The 17,090-nt window shown below is 39.9% G+C and overlaps 1 protein-coding gene across 1 annotated transcript; it reads left to right on the forward strand.

Moving 5' to 3' along the window:
• The first annotated feature begins 7,355 nt into the window (after positions 1-7,355).
• Positions 7,356-10,486, forward strand: camk2n1a (calcium/calmodulin-dependent protein kinase II inhibitor 1a). The gene is made up of 2 exons (XM_044369358.1): positions 7,356-7,892; positions 8,627-10,486. The coding sequence occupies exons 1-2, from the start codon at positions 7,724-7,726 to the stop codon at positions 8,695-8,697; spliced, it is 240 nt and encodes a 79-aa protein (XP_044225293.1). The 5' UTR covers positions 7,356-7,723; the 3' UTR covers positions 8,698-10,486.
• The last annotated feature ends 6,604 nt before the right edge of the window (positions 10,487-17,090 follow it).

A 17,090-nucleotide genomic window follows, 5' to 3' on the forward strand; every position in this document is an offset into this window, starting at 1 on the left:
CATGGAAGAAACTATGGTATTTGATTTGTTCATGTTGAATAATTGAATGGATAAAAAGGCATTAGAGCAAAAGAGTGATAGGAATACTCTCTGGGGAGATTGAATGCTATGAAAATGAGACTAAAATCTGTATAGATTTTCTGTTATGTATGCACAGTTCATATAGAGATAAAAGCTCTGAAATATAAATAAGTAATGACTTTTCCCTCTGTCCTCAATGCCTGTGTTCATTGCCATGATTACTTTTAGAAAATACATCAGATCAAAGCTTCAGAACAGTCATTTAAGCCTATCTGAATTATGAAAACACATTGGTGCTGCTACCACTAGGTGTCCATCTTTCTTCGCAAGAGAGAGTGAGGTGCAAACTGTTCTGGCTGACTGTGACTCCAATGGATGCTTTCCAAGTCACATGCAATTAATGTAGGCTGTGAAATCCTGTTTAATCCACTCTGATAGCTGACAAACAATTTGGATGATATGATTATTCTCTAATGGGCTGTGCTTCACGGGTGTAGACCTTGATTTGTGATGGTGAGGGTGCAGACAGTAGTGGTTAAGTTGGCTCAAACTTTACTTATTAGGGGCACTGGTTTAAAATGCAGGGATTTAATGGCAGCATTAGCTTGGTCAGAGATTATAATGAATTTTAATACCTTCTAAATAACATTATGAAGTCACATTGAACGGTATTATTAACATGTCACTGTGTTTTTTTGTGCTACATAATATGATATTATCCTGATGGGATATTCAAATCCTTTACACAGCATTTCACTGTTGGAGCTGGTCAAGGTGGAGCTTGTTTTAACTACTTTATACACAGTGAGGTAGTTTAGTCCAGTAGTTCTCAACCTATTGGACGGGCCTCCTCCAATGGGTCACTTTTGTGTAATCTTTGCTTTTTTGTCAAATATTGGATAATTTTACTCCCGTTGGGTCTCAGACATTTAAAAATGAAACCATCTGAGAAGTTTTGAGGGCTGGTTGCAGATGCTAACAACTCATAGACATCTCAAACATGGCAAAGGGCCTCAACCAGACACAAGCCAAAATGGCTGTTTAATCTTTAACAATGCAACACATGTATTTTATGAGTTTAACATATGTTTTTTAATGTAAAATTTTAATCTGTAAATCTGTAGATCTTGAATTTAAATGTCAGATTTTGAAAAATAACAAGTAGGCCTAGTTGTCAAATAAATGTGGAGTTAAAAAGTACATTATTCCCTCTGAAATGAGTGGAGTAGAAATATAAAGTATCATAAAATGAAAATAAAAAATCATGTGAAAAGTACTGTACAAGTACCTGTACAAATGCAGTTTTTCAGTAAATGTACTTAATTACTTTCAACCATTTGTGTGTCTTAGATTCATAAAGGTTTGTCAGATTACAGTCAAACCAAAGCAGATGAAGCCAAATGCTGTATTTAGCAAACAATGGGGTGTAAACTGGAAATGGAATAGCTCCAGTTCTGCAGTACAAGTCTCAATAAATCTTTGAAATCCTGACACACCATGACCTTATGTGCTTGTGTTTCTGACAGGAAGGGGTGTGAGGAGGTGCCTTTTTTAACTTTGGCAGCATTAGCAGACACTTTCACAGAGGAAAGGTAGAGATGCGGTATCTCAGGAGAGAGAGCCACCACAGCATGCTATAGTCCCTGATGCCAATTACCGCTGTCACCCATCTGCTTTGGGCATGCAGTGAAACGTGGGATAAGTGACCTACTTTCGAACAGTAGTGTGACTGCAGCGCTTCTCCACTCGTCAACAAACCAAGTGGTCCCTCCCTTAGGAAAGGGAGACAGCGATGCTATCATAGAGAAATTTACACTGGTCAGATACAAAGATTTTTCAATTTGGCCTATCAGTTTGTGCAGATCGCAATGTTTTTACAGCGCTCACAGCACAGCTCACAGGGTTCTGAATGCACAAATAACAAATTTCCAATGGATGAAGAAGAACTTACTACCCCACTTTGTACTCATTGGAAATCAACCGATACATGAGCATACATCCCCAAATTGCAAAAAATAAACAAACAAAAAACAACAAAACATATTTCCTTACTTATCTGGTTTCATCTGCTTAGATTCTGAAATATGAGTCTCTGAGATTTCTGTCACCATCCCAACACAATGGAAGTGAATGGAATTTCGATTGTGGTGCCCATAGCTTTGAAAAATTACATTTTTCTTTCCAGAATCAGTGTCCTTGTTGCTCTGGATAATCCACAGAACATACAGTTTTCATAGGGACTACTTCTTTCAGTACTTTCAAGTTCAGTACTTTCAAGACCGTGTGGTCTGTTGAGTATTTCTGCAAAAATGTTGCTGCTGAATTTTTAAAAATGTTGTTTTGTAGTGCTTTGAGCATCACAAATGAAATTCACTAGACATTGTATTGGAGTGCAAGCATCTCAAAACTAGGACAAAAAACCAAGCAGTTATCTGCATGACTAGATACCATGCAGACAAAACCAGTAAAAACTTACATATCAAAACATTTTTAAATCCTGCATTCATTCCTGTTCATTCATGAACACAGCTGCTCGCTGCAACTGAAAACGAGGTTGATGTGAGAGGTGAAAGGGAACCAAAACAGTAAAATCATAAAACCAAAACAATGAGCTGAAAAACACTAAAATGCTCCTCAGGAAGCTGAGTCAGTTTATTACTCTTGGTGGGTTTGTCAGTGCAAGCAACACATTTCACATTACACATAGCAACTTTATCCATTGTTAATATAGAAAATATCAGTATCATTAGTACAGTTTAAATTAAAAAAAAGAAAAAATCACTCATTGGTTGAATTAGTCGAAATGGCAACCAGAGATGAGAGGTCACAGGTAGATGTTTTGTTTTCAAGGGTCACACACTGACAAGACTGCAGCTCACTAGCATGTTACAATGACGGTGCTAACATGCTGATGTATAGAGCAGATAAGGTTTTCCATGTTCACAGTCTTAGTTTAGCATGTTAGCATGTTAATATTGGCTAATTAGGACTGACCGCAAAGAACAGCAGAGGCTGATGGGAATGCCATTCATTTTGTAGATATTTGATCATAACCCAGAGTTTTGGAGAAATTAATTTTTTGACCTGATCAAGCTAAAAAGAAAAAGCTGAAAAGCTCAGGAATTGCCAAAAAGTTGACTCACTTCATCATGTGGGGAATATGAATGTCAAATTTCATGGCAATCCAACCAAAAGGTTGTTGTATCTCACTTAAACACAAATGTCAATGTCATGGTGGGGGTAGATGAAAAATCAGGAGATCCCCAAAGTCACAAGGATTCATCCTCTGGGGATCATGCATAACTGTACAAAATTTAAATCCATCCCATAGTTGTTAACATATTTCAGTCTGGACCAAAGTGGTCGACTGGCTGACATTACCATCCATAGAGCCACACTAAAAATATTGCTTAGTGCACAACTGCAACAGCAGTCAAGGGTTTCAAAGGTTTTATTTTAAGAGGTCAGAAATTTAAAAAGTTTGGGAATCACTGCACTATATAGGAGGTAAGTGAGAAAATAGTTTTGTGGGGGGAAGCAACTCTTTAATACTATCTGCTACATATCTACATCTACATATATCTACATATCTGCTCTGTATTCTGAGTACAATAAATAAAGAAATGCTGCTATTATACCTGCTCCACAAACTTTAACCAGTATGCTACTTAACAACATGAAACATACACCTTTGATCACAGCTTTGGCCTCCCCTGTGGACGAGGTGCTGAAGGCGGAGCGCACAGCTGCATCTGTGTAGCTTCAGTATGCTGCAGACTACAGCTGTGAGCATTTCTATCTCATCTGTGTGCTCACTGATCCAAGGGCAGGAGCTCTGCCAATGTTCCCACAGTCTTTTGGAGGATGTTTATGCTGAAAAACAAACAGCATCCATCTTCATGACGAGGAGAGCAGATACACACACACACACACACACACACACACACACACAAGTTTGTGGAGCTATCCTTGTTAGGACCTTGCATTAACTCCATTCATTTTGTACAGCCTAACCAGGACCTCGGAAATTACGGTTTGCTGCATTAGGACTGGGCTTTGGTCCCCATGAGAACTATTGGTCCCAAGAAGGTCACGGTTTATACCAGAAATAGTCCCAATAAGGATAGAAAAATGTGTACACACACACACACACACACACACACACACACACACACACGTTTGTGGAGCTATCCTTGTTAGGACCTTGCATTAACTCCATTCATTTTGTACAGCCTAACCAGGACCTCGGAAATTACGGTTTGCTGCATTAGGACTGGGCTTTGGTCCCCATGAGAACTATTGGTCCCAAGAAGGTCACGGTTTATACCAGAAATAGTCCCAATAAGGATAGAAAAATGTGTACACACACACACACACACACACACACACACACACACACACGTTTGTGGAGCTATCCTTGTTAGGACCTTGCATTAACTCCATTCATTTTGTACAGCCTAACCAGGACCTCAGAAATTATGTTTTGCTGCATTAGGACTGGGCTTTGGTCCCCATGAGGACTATTGGTCCCAAGAAGGTCACGGTTTATACCAGAAATAGTCCCAATTAGGATAGAAAAATGTGTACACACACACACACACACACACACACACACACACACACACACACACAGTATTTTCATTTGGTCCATGAGTGCAGATAGTGTGTCTCCTCTTTCTCCTTTTCCGCTCACTTACATTTTTAGCTTCCCTGAAATATATACCTGCTCACACACACAAATCCTGAGAGCTGATACTAGTGAACTGGTCCTTGTTCTGAGCTCTGGCCTTGTTATTGGTGTTTTTCCTCAGCTAGTGTTCCTGAAGGAGGAACATAGTGTGTATATACGATGTTTGTGTGTGTAAGTTCAGTGGTGCTTGGTCTGCTCGAGGGGGAGAGATGGGGAGGGGGGTGAGTGACTCAGCACGTTGATTCATTTGTAATTGGAGGCAGTGCTTCAAGAGCACACACACATATGCACACACACACATTTCTTAAGGGTGGGTGCCCTTGTCAGAGATGATGGGACTGATTGAGTGAGCCTGATCATTAAAGATCTGCTGCCCGCTAAAGAGGCAGAGAGGGAGAAAGAGAAAGAGAGGGAGACGGAGGAGGAGAGATCACAGCATGTGGACTGAGAAAGATCAATTGAACTAAACAGAGACAGAACAAATGAGGAGTCATTGCACTTAAGCATGCTCGCTTCAACATTATGTACGAGTGATGAAAGCATGCAGGGAGGCAGTGCACTGAGAAAAAGAAGGGGCCCAGTTGGTAAAACACATGCATGTTTTTGCCCTAAATAGCAAGCATGAGGAAGCACCTGGTACCATGTGGGGGCAGCAGGTCGGATTTTCCCCCCACAGCCTCAAACTCCATCGCTGACTGATGACAACATGTGAAATCCCTGGCCGTTGCTTGAACCCTGCTGCACGAATCGACTGCTCTGCTTGTTGACAGCTGGAGGTTGCAGTTTATTGGGCAGAAGGAGCTTTGTGTGTCATCCCTGGGGAATTACACTGGGATACAGTGGCAGATTTACAATCTCTGGTGCATTATGTAGCCTTATAAGTTATGGAATTTGAAAGCCATGTGAGCTGAGCGTAGATATATGTTTCATCAAATATAAAAAAAAAATCCCATTAGAGAGAAACTAATTAGTAGCAGTTTTCTGATCAAATTTAACCCTCCCATCTTGGTTAAATTCTTTGGTTAGATTGTTGTGTAGATTGTGGAAATAGACATTTGGGTTGTTTCTATACCTTTAAAGATGTTGGCTCCATGTTTTCTAACAGGAATGCTCTCTGGACTCAGAAACATGTTTTACAGAGGGGCGTATATGGGCCACACTTTGTGCCAGATCTCACAGCCAGCCAACAGGCAGGAGCTTGCTTTGACTCTGCAGCCGCTCCTTGTCTTATCCCCGCAGGAAATTCAAGAACCTTTCCAACGCCACTGATCTCAAGTCTGTCAGCTGGTCACTTTCACCGGTCAGCTATGCAGACTGGCTGCTAAAGCAGAGGGCTTCAATGGAAAGGTTGTTACATGTTTATAGACAGGTCAGCTGGCCCGAGTTGTTAAAACAGGTTTGGTCCAATAATAGGCTTTCTGTCAGTTCATTATTTTAGCTTTTTATGAGACACCATATGCTGTGTAGACAGACTGTAACACAAGCTGTGACAAAAAGAAAGCAGTGAAGAATGACGTAATTTAAATTGTAGCTAATGTAGAAATAATGGTGCTGTCCATGGTGCTGAAATGATCCAACATATAAATGTATATTTCTGTTTATCTTTTGTATTTCTTATAGGAAGTTCATGTAGTATAATTACATCATGTAAAATCTGTTATGTTCATTTTTGTGTTTCTTACTGTACATAGTAGATGCTCATAACGTATAGACTTATTAGTATTTTAGGGTTTCCAGTTTTTTTGGATTACTTCTCTTATTCATGAGTTTTGAGTCAAGCCCTTAAAAAAAACCCTGGATCCTGCATTTCCCATAATGCACTGAATTGCATTTTTTGTTAGATTCTTCCTCCTTGGTAAACTCCCGCATCTTTCATCACTCTATACCCCAGTTTGTTACGCACCCTGATGACATCATCAGGGTTATTTTCTCAGACTGGACACAGCTCCACCAGAGCCACAAAAGACATTATACTGTACAACTGTTTTCACAGGATGAGTAGCAGTAAATTGACTTTTATTGTGTGTGCATGATCAGAAGAGAGTCCCTTTAATTTCCCTGCGTGAGATGATTTAAGTGTTATCTTATCAGCATCATCTTATTTTATCTTTTCATGTCTTTTCTTAAAAAATAGATCATAAATGCAGTCTTTGTGTCAGACGCTTTCAGTTATAGTCTGTACATGTCAGGATACTGTGCTACAATGCAAAGAAATGCCTGTTTATGACACTTGCTGCCAAAAGAAGCAATCTTAATGATCCTACAGTGAATTATGGAAGGAAATTGCACCCTGTAATATGATTATTATGTGCTATATATTATGTGAATGTATAATGCAGAGGTATACATTCATTTTATCAGACACAGTATTTGAGTTTTGGTTTTATATACTGAAGTAAAAGTCTACATCTTCAAGCCTCAGAGCTGCTTCAATGTGAGTTTTGAAACAACACATCCTCCTCCACTAAAGCAATTACATCCCTCGCCTGTTGATGTCACTCTTGCTCCTCTACCACTCGGAGTCCCCTGCCCCCCCCCCCCCCCCCCCCCCCCACACACACACACACACACACACACACACACACACACACACACAAGCTCGCGCCTCAAACCCGGATGGATGACTTCACCGTTCTGCCTGGGTTTCCTTTATGATCCCGGGATCTCCCACTTCCCTCACCAGACATCAGCCAGCAGCACAGGCGAACACAACTCTCTCTCTCTCTCCCTCACACACACATACAAACACACACACACACACGCTCTCTCCTTGCAGCTGCAACGCATCCAGAGACCACAGAGAGACTAACACCAGTTCCCGGACTTTAGACGCTGTACCCCGAGTTATATATTCTGAGAAGGATCCCAGCAGGAGAAACACCAACCACTGCAACCTGCGCACAAAACGGGATCTACGGCTGTATTGAAGATATAGCCACTGAGGAAAACTTTTATCTACTTTTTTTCTAAACCGTCACACGCTGGTGATACTCTAAACTCCTTCGTGCCACAATGTCCGAGGTGCTGCCATACAACGAGGGGAAAATGAGCGGCTACGGGGCGGACAGCGAGGTCAGTCAGATGTCCTTTAGCTGCGGACTGCAGGACACAAGCGCCTTTTTCGCTGCGTCGCAGGCGAAAAGACCCCCAAAGCTTGGACAGATCGGCAGAGCCAAGCGAGGTAAAGGATGGTTAAACAAAGAATCCTCACTATAATTCATACATGACCAGAAATGTTTATGTGACGCAAACTGCCCCAAAATATATAAATAGTATAAGCCTGCAAGGTATCCAGGAACTTGAATACTCTCTTAATAGTGAGTTCAATGATTTTATTGTAATCCATTGATTCTCTTTTGATTTATTGTGTCGTCTCTAGAATATTCTAGCTATTTGTTGCTTTGAAAATGCACCACAGGATTAATATACTTATTTATCACATGGCTCTGTGGTTATCAATGACATTTAATCTGTTTACATGCATGCACGAGAAATTATCTTCATGCAAGGACACACCCCGTGCTGCACCCGTCAAACATGAGGGTTAAACATACTGTAAAGGAGAAAGCCTGGCTCGTCGCCATTACCGGGAAATGTGTTGTTTTCACCAAGTGCGCGCACGCAGAGGTTGAGCATTTGCATTTGTGTTTTTTCTTTTTAATATTTATTAATTTATTCACCTGCAACCGCGCCACAGACTTCCCTCACTTTCTTTGGTTATGAAGTGCGCCATACCCCCTTTCTACTGCAGGCCATGAATAAGAGTCAATTATGGGACATCATTGAAATGTGGTGAACCCCTCAATAAGCTCCTATAGGGATGTTATAGAAATCTCATCATGTATCTGAGCTGTTATGGCTTCAGTAAACATCCCCCCCCCCCCCCCCCCCCCTTTTTTTTTTCTCTCTCCACAGTGGTCATCGAGGACGACCGAATAGACGAGGTCCTGAAGGGGATGACAGACAAGTCTTCACCTGGCGTTTAAAATATGAACGATGCCTTGCAGACTTTTTAATTTAATGATCACCGATTTGAAGCACTTGTCGGCTGTGCATGTTCGAGGATTGCGGGAGAAAACGAAAACGGCACGAAGCGAGGCTGTGGATGATGAAAAGATGAAAAGGCAAAGAATGGGGGGAAAATGGAGAAGGCTGAAGAAAGAAGTATAAAGGAAGAAAGAGAGAGAGACTCTGGAAAAGACCAAGATTTATCATGGGATTGCTGGCAATTCTCCAAACGAATCCCGATTTTAACTACTGCTGCGCAGCAAGATGTTGAGATGGCGGACACTGCTCTGTATCTCAACCTCTGCTGACTTTATTGATGGATGAACTTGTCATTACTTCACGCCCATCTCTCTTTTTTCCTTTCCAAAAGCGCTGTAAGCAACAAAATACTGCAACTGGAGGCTGAAGCTAAATCCCAGCCCTATTTCAATAAGTTGTACAGTAGGTAGGCTAAGCTTTCAGACAACCCCCCCCCCCCCCTCCCCCACCTCCTCCCATCCCCTCTCCTCCTCCTCCTCCTCCTCCTTCCCCCTTTCCGTAGGCTTTGCTTTGTTGATTCAGTCAGCGACGGTGCATTCAAGGGAGCTGTCCTTTCAGCACTGGTCCAATGCATTCCTGTTGCTGCTATCGCTTTTTAAAGACAGACCAACCAAACTCTAGAGTCAACTGAATAGAGGAGACCCATTGTATGTAAAAACATATATCCGAGGACGGTGCAATGTTAATATTTTTCTGTAGTAGAACCCTATTTGTCTTGGCCCTACACTTTAAACAGCATTTAGGCCAACTGAACCACAGGTTACATTCTTCTTCTTGCATTATTACCCATCAGTGGTTAAAGGTGCAGGTTGGCGCCTTCATGTAGCTGATTTACACCTGCACATATCTTATTTTTCCCCCCTCTCTTTTTCTTTTGTTTTGCATTTTCCAATGCTCTAATATCTACAGAAGCCAGCGGAGATGTGGAGATTATAGTAAATGTTTAAAATAATAGTCATGAAATTGATGGGAAAAATGTTCTTTCTATAATTTGGGTATTTTCATTTTTTGCGATTATTCGTGTTTTCGTCTTCTATAAATTAAAGTTTTTCTCCATCTATTTGCATGAACTTTCACTCCGGTGCCAACACAGGTGCCACCACTCTTACCCTGGCACGCTTCTTTTTAACAAAAGTCATATTTGTATTTTTATATCTAAATATTTGTTATTTAAATGATATGCTAGTCAATCGTCTTACAATTCATCAACAAAAATATTTCTACTTCAGAGAGGATATACAGAATGAGACTAGGCTTCATAGAGGCGAATCTAAGATTTTGGTCGACTGGTCTCATTCTATATCAGAGGTTGGACGTTTTTTAAAGACTAACTGAATGTGTCTGGGGTTTTTGCACACATCAATGTTAAACTATTATTAAGAAATCGTATACTGTGACTTGAGCTTCGTTGATGAATTTGTTAGAAAATGGCAGTTTTAGAGTATATTGCACTGTTTACGAGTATCCTCAAATAACACGTTGTTATTTGACCGATTTTGGACATTACAGTTTTTGTTTTTTAATTTTGTTTATTTTGTACCATTATTTTAAAGAAACTGGATATGGTTTGTTGTGCATGAAACCTTAATATTTTCAATAACGAAACATCGTTTTATGAAGCAAAAAAGCAACAAAAATGTCATGACATTCTAAGAATGAGTCATTGTATATTATGATGCCATTTTCACTGTATTTGGTGAATTAATAAATGGTGAAAGAAAATGGAAATGTGATTCCTTGGCTTTTGTCCCAAGACACTCTTACTAAGTATTAAGTGGAAAATGACAAACAATAGTCCAACATCAGAGTGGCTCTGAGTTGTTTTCTGATTGAAACATAAGAGCACATGACTTCAACACATTAACTATGAAACATAAACTTAAGATCTTTTGAAGAAACACAACACATGGTTGCAGCACTGGAAAGCCAAGGGCGTCCTATGTATTTCTGTGTAGCTTTGGCTGGACTACTCTTCCACAGCCTTCACCTCAGTGACAGTAAATACTGATCCTTAATTAAAGAGTGGGGAAAGAACAGTGATACATCTGTTAAGCTGTGTAACAGCTCTGTGCTGGCCTAGACTGGTGAATCCATTAAACCACAGACCCCTGGGGAGCCACAACTTGCCACATGATCCATCAAATTCTGGTCTTACAGTAAGTGCAGCGGCTCTCACGCAAAGTCTAAAACAGGCATGTGAACACTCGCTGCAGTTGATGCTACAAGAAAAACCTAAATCTATGAAATTAGGTGAACCAGTCAGTTGGAAGAAAAGGTGAAGAATACTGTACTGCAAACATGTCAGTCAGGAAATTGTGTCAGCTGATATCACCTCTCTTCTAGAGACCTGTAGATACTGTACAGCCTGTATAACTCAGAAAAATGACTTGTAATTATGCTACGAATGTTCCTGTAAATTCTGCTGCAGTAGTGACAGATTGTTCTCTCTCATTTGTTCATTATTTGGAAAAACAAACGTCTACAGTACAGTATGAGGAAGTGTCTATAAAAAGCTACATGTTCTGACAACAATACATGAACACTGATCCTCACTCTGAATTGCACTTCACTCTAATAAGAGAACATAAACAAAGCGTCATCAGCGTAAGCAACCACATTCCCATCAGTGAGATTATTGACTGTCTTGATAACATCAGCACTGCACTGAATGAACACATAGTGCTATCGATCACGTTGTTGTTGATGTCATGTGTGTATATGTGTGTGTGTGTGTGTGTGTGTGTGTGCAGCTGTCTGAATTCATGGACAATTACACATTTCACAGTAATGGGCAGCCCCGGAAAGCCGGAACCGGATTGACATATTTGGGCAGATGTTTTATTGTGTCAGCACTACCACACACCTCCCTCTCTCTGTCATGAGTGTGACTGTGGACATGTGGCTTTTGGAGTAATTCACTAAAGTCCTGCTACTAATAGTGTGGCACTATTGGTCTCCTTTGAGTGTTATATAAGTTTTATGCACTTTTGAGGTTGCAAAATCCTCCAAATATTTTAAACCTGAATATGTCTGGACTATTTGAGAGACAATAGGCTTAAAAGATAAAACTGATTTTTGGGTTTCTTCTCCTTTTTATCAACCAATTCCCCAAAGAAATGAAAACCAACAATGACTTTATCCCACAGATCAGTATTGTCTGTGTAAGTGTCTGTGTGCCATTGTCATCCAAAAAACATTAAAAATACACAAAAAACTGTTGCATCAGTAGATATTAGCTTATTGCAGATATATTGTTTCTGCATATACTGTAAGTTGGCTGATAAGTAACATGAAATCACAGTTCAGAAATGCCAGAGAGGTTTGAGGTACTTTACAAACAGCATCTCCATTACACTGAGAGAACTGACAAGTTAATTTTTCAACTGTAAAATGTCCCTCTCAGTACAGTTCTTTAATAACAACATTAAGAGAAGATCTCTATCAAAATTGTTGTGTTGTGCTTATGTAAAAAAGTGAAAATTGGAAAATGAAAATGACATTTTTAAACTCTAAAATATTGATTGTCCGCCTCAAAATTGGTTAGGCTCTATCTCAAACACATTCCACTGCTCTCTGAAGAGTAACTTCATGGCAGATTGACCTCACTGAGCATGCTCAAGAGCACAGTTGTGTGGTACCACTTCTTTGCCAGTTTGAAGAGCTATGTAAAAAAAACTACACTGGCAAATGATAGGTGATACGTCAGTAGATTCATAGATTCTCCTCGTCTCTGAACTCTTCTGTGGTGATGAACATCATTTTTCTAAAAAGACATTCCCTCGTTTGGTGTTTTGATGAAGGTGGAGCTCAGTTGGGTGTAGATCTGGTGACTGCAAAGGCCATAGCATATGATTCACATCATTATTCATCCTCATCTAAGCCTTCCTGTCTGAAAGTGTCTGCATTTGTCATATTTCTCCATTCATGTATTCAGGTTTTTCCTTTATGTGTCACCCATTGGTACATCAGGCTCTGGCAACAGACGATTCCTTTTAGTGGAATAAAATTATTGTTGGTTTGGTCTTTTAATAGGATTTGTTGATAATAATGAAAAGATAATACAATGCCAGATTTATCCTTTGAGTTGTAAAGTGGGACATCTAAGGCAGCAACTAATGAGCTCCTACTCTCTAATGAGGCTTAAATTCAGTCATCATATTTTAGCTTTGAGGGTCAGAGGTTATTTGACTGTTAGTTGGAGCAGTGGAAATAACCCAGGATCTTTGCGGCTCCTGTGTGTTGACCTGGCAGATGGGCCGAGAGTGCAGGCCATGTTGGGGTCAACACATACATGCTGTAGATGCCTTCCCACTGGACACTGGAAATACAAGCATGACAAACATGCAGACGTTTGTGTGTGCATGACAAACACAATGCTAAAGCAGCAGCACAGATAGACCTCTGTACATGTTGAGTGCCATTGTACCCTCAGCTGTTATCTCACACACAGCCAAAAGCAACTCTCAGTTTTAGGCTCTAACTGAGCGTGTGCTCAGTTTGGACAGAGAGCTTCGATATGATGCCACTTTCACCCCATCCTGAGTGGACTTCCATTAATATTCCTCCTGCAGTTACATAAGCCTGCCACACAGTATATTCTGCCATTATACTGCCCCAGGGAAGATGGGAAGATATATAGAGTGCTGTTGATAGCAGCAACAGTGCACTCTCTCTGTCTACACTGCATCTAATGTAGATTGGTTTCCATTGGTGGTTCCCTCCATCTTATCTACACAAGTCAATAACGACTGGCTACAAGGGTTGTGTTTGGGAAATTCCAGTTTATTACAAGCTGTTTCCCTTCTCAAATTGTTTAATTTGACTAATTTTTGGAAACCTGAGAGGATTAAAAAGTATTTAAAAAGGGCAATTATTAGAAAAAAATATGATCATGATGTGTGTGTAATAAGAAATATGTTTTTCATTCTCTCGAAATCAAAACATTTGGAGTAAAAAACCAAAAGTGAGTGTGCCTGAAATGTTGGTAATAAAACCTCATTACACAGAAAACTATGTGTGCATTCATAGTTTATGGAGGATTTTATGGAACTAAATGGAGATGAATAAATAAAGAAACAAAGCGAGTTGATTGGCAAGACTGCATTTTCCCTTTGCTGTAGAGTTTTACAAAATTTTCACAGACAGTAGTAGTGTTACGTTCTTCTACACTGATGACCTTCTTACAGTACAAGTAGATAAGCTAGCAAGGCTACCAAAAACTAGCCTGTCTCAGTTGATCACCTGACCCTTGAGTCTCTCATTTTAGGGATGTTTACAATGTACAGTTTGGATTTGTTTTCTTTTCTAAATAAGTTTGACTAACCTAAGCTAACTAACTGCTCGTCTATTCCCAGATCTCAGTGATTAATTTGCTTAGTAGTGCAACATTATTATTACCACTAGGAATGATGGAAAAAATAAAAAAAATAGAAATACCAAAATACCACCTCAAATTTGAAGAAATTCTCTCAAGGAGTTCCTGAGATATTGTGTTCATGAGAATTGAATGGACGGATAGACAACCCAAAAACATAATGCATTTGGCCACAGCTGTCGCCGACGTGTAGGTATAAAAATAGGAGCACGGTCGTATGAAACCAGAATTGAACCTTTAAGAATCACTAAAGAAGCTGTGAATTGCAGCTGCAGTAAACATTCAGTTCAACGGGATACAAACAGGCTGTAGTGCTGTTGTGTCGTGATTCAGTTTAAACACAAACAGACAACCTGGCAGAGAAAACCCAGAGATGTTTGGTTAAAGCATGCAGTAGACCTTTTGACTTGCATGAGCCCTCACATGACACACACACACACACACACACACACAAAGCACTCAAGCCAATCGATGCAGACAGAGAGGGCGGCGTGGTGAGAAGAAGAGTGATTGAGAGAGTGAAAGGGAGAGACAGACAGAGAGACAAAAGAGAGAGAAAGGCATTGAGCATGCAGTAGATTAGTGTTGTTGCTGCCCTTGGGCAACAGAGCATGGAGGACAATTAGCAGCAGGAGAGAGAAAAAAATTCTGGCTCTTCTATTTCTCTCACACACACATAAATACAAAACACTCCATATTAAATCATAACCTCAGACACATAGATAATACATGTGATCAGCTGAAGAAACAAGAAAAAAAAAAATCACAGAAAAGGTTTTGTGTTTAGGAGAAAATGATGGCTAAAATTCTCCTGCGTGAGGGCTGTGACCTGCTCTTCTATGGTTATGTAACTTAAGTCCAGTCAAGTTAAATCTCACTGTCGGGTCCTCTGCCATTACACATCAGTCAGTCTAACAGAAGGAGCAGAGAAAACTAACTTGAGAAGTGCTGATATTTAGTATATTCATATATTGACAGAAGAGATATTGAAGTAAGACTAAGTCCAAGTGAGAAAAAAAGTGTTGTAAATTGCACTTGAGGAAAAATACAGCAGAAAACCTTAACTCTGCATGTTGCAACACATCCATCCATCCACACTGACAGATGAATCCATCGAATATTTTGATGTCCCAGTGCTGCAGTGTGGCTGACCTGCCCCCCCTGAGCCTCTATTGTCAATATCAATCCAACTGCCACTTAAGACTTACATAAGCACTTTCCTGTCATCCAGCCTGCCAGGCCGAATAGGTGCCAGGCAGTTTTTTTTTTTTTTTTTTTTTTTAACAAAAAACCCTCCTATTCGGATGGTCAGGGAATTGCACCCATTTCGTCACCATGGAAACCAGATAATAGCCAAACTCTCCAATGGGGTTTACACAGAGACAATGCATCTGTGTGCTGGAAGATAGGAAGTGGGTGAGATTGAGGCCATTACTGTCTTACAATGATGCATCTTAATATGTGTGTGTGCATAACATGAAAATAGGCTTATATAATTTTAGTAAGTAAGACTGTAGTAATGTCACATCATTTTTTAGTTTTTAGGAAGTGCATTTTAAACATAAAGGACTCAAAAAGACTAAAATTCAGAAGATTTTATTCCTTCCAATCACAGAGCATGTGAACTCAAGTGGAACCAAATCAATAATTGTGAATTTTGAGATAGAAATTAAATTTTTGACCTTGAAAACAACAGTTGACAACAACAGTTTCACTACAAGGTTTATTTAGTAGCTTTTTATATTCCTCAGCAGATGGGAGTTTACCCAGTTACCACTCAACTGAAAGCTCAAAAGAAGCTACTAAGTGGACCTTTTGGTGCAAAGTCAAGAATAAAATTTCAATCTCAACTTTGAAGCCAACATGCTCATTAACATGCTCAGAAAAATGTAATTTGAACATCTGCAGTTGACCGTTTGCTATCGCTTCCCATAACAGTGATTGTCCAACCATTGCTTAGCAACTATAACAAGGTGTAGCGGGCCTGTCAAGCTTTGCATTTGTCCACATGTTGAAGTGGTCAACAGGGAAATAGTAAAAGAGATACTCAGCATTTAAAGATTGTGGAGGGTGGTGTCTCTTTTATCTTACCTTTCCAAGAAAAGCATAAGAACATAAGTGTAAGTATTGGATTAAATTGTGTGCGTTATGTGCGTAACCATCATGTGCATGAGCCCCTTTTACAAGTTTCTTATTTTAAAACAAGTCATGACAAAAGAATGAAACATGAAAAAGTCAGCAGGAGACAGACTTTTCAACCAACTCATAAAGGTAATGTTAGCTACCTAGACCAGTGGTTCTCAAAGTGGCGTCTGGAGACCCCCAGGGGTCCTTGAGGGGGTTCCAGGTGGTCCCCAGCAAAAAGGGGGATAATTGAGTTTCACTATAATTTCTTCCATAAGTAACACAATGACAGAATGTATTACTATTTTGGTCATGGGTTTAATACACTTTATGTAATAAAACATCTAAAAGCAAAAATCTTAGATGGGGTCTGTGGTCTAATATGTGTCAGTTTAGGGGTCCTTGACATGAAAAAGTTTGAGAACCACTGACCTAGGCAGTTGTTATTTCAGCCAACAAAATCACTATTTGCCAGCTAGACACCTGCTTTTGTCTTAATTCTGTCTGAAATCAAGGACATGTGGCTGTTTAAAAAATTTCAATGTTGAGAGGTATTTGCCACTGTTAACATTGTAAACTGTACAGGAACGGAAAGACTGAAAAGCATAACAACAGTAACTAAGGGTGGGCTTAGCAACAGTCAATTCCATGACAACTGAGCAAACTCCATCTGCTCAGGAAGATAGCAGGAAATTATTGATGGCTCCACAACAGCTACTACATAGATGTGTTGAGATTGTTTTGTCAGCATCAAAGTTAAACAAACTACCATGTCACACCAGCAGAAAAATCATGAAGAAGAAAGAAGAGCCATCTGAAAAATCACACACCTTT

Source organism: Thunnus albacares, chromosome 12 (assembly GCF_914725855.1).
Source record: "Thunnus albacares chromosome 12, fThuAlb1.1, whole genome shotgun sequence".
Taxonomy (NCBI): Eukaryota; Metazoa; Chordata; class Actinopteri; order Scombriformes; family Scombridae; genus Thunnus; species Thunnus albacares.

Coding starts and splice junctions, on each gene's coding strand:
- camk2n1a (XM_044369358.1), top strand. CDS start 7,724: ATGTCCGAGGTGCTGCCATACAACGAGGGGAAAATGAGCGGCTACGGG. Junction 7,893..8,626: donor GATCGGCAGAGCCAAGCGAG/GTAAAGGATGGT, acceptor CTCTCTCCACAG/TGGTCATCGAGGACGACCGA.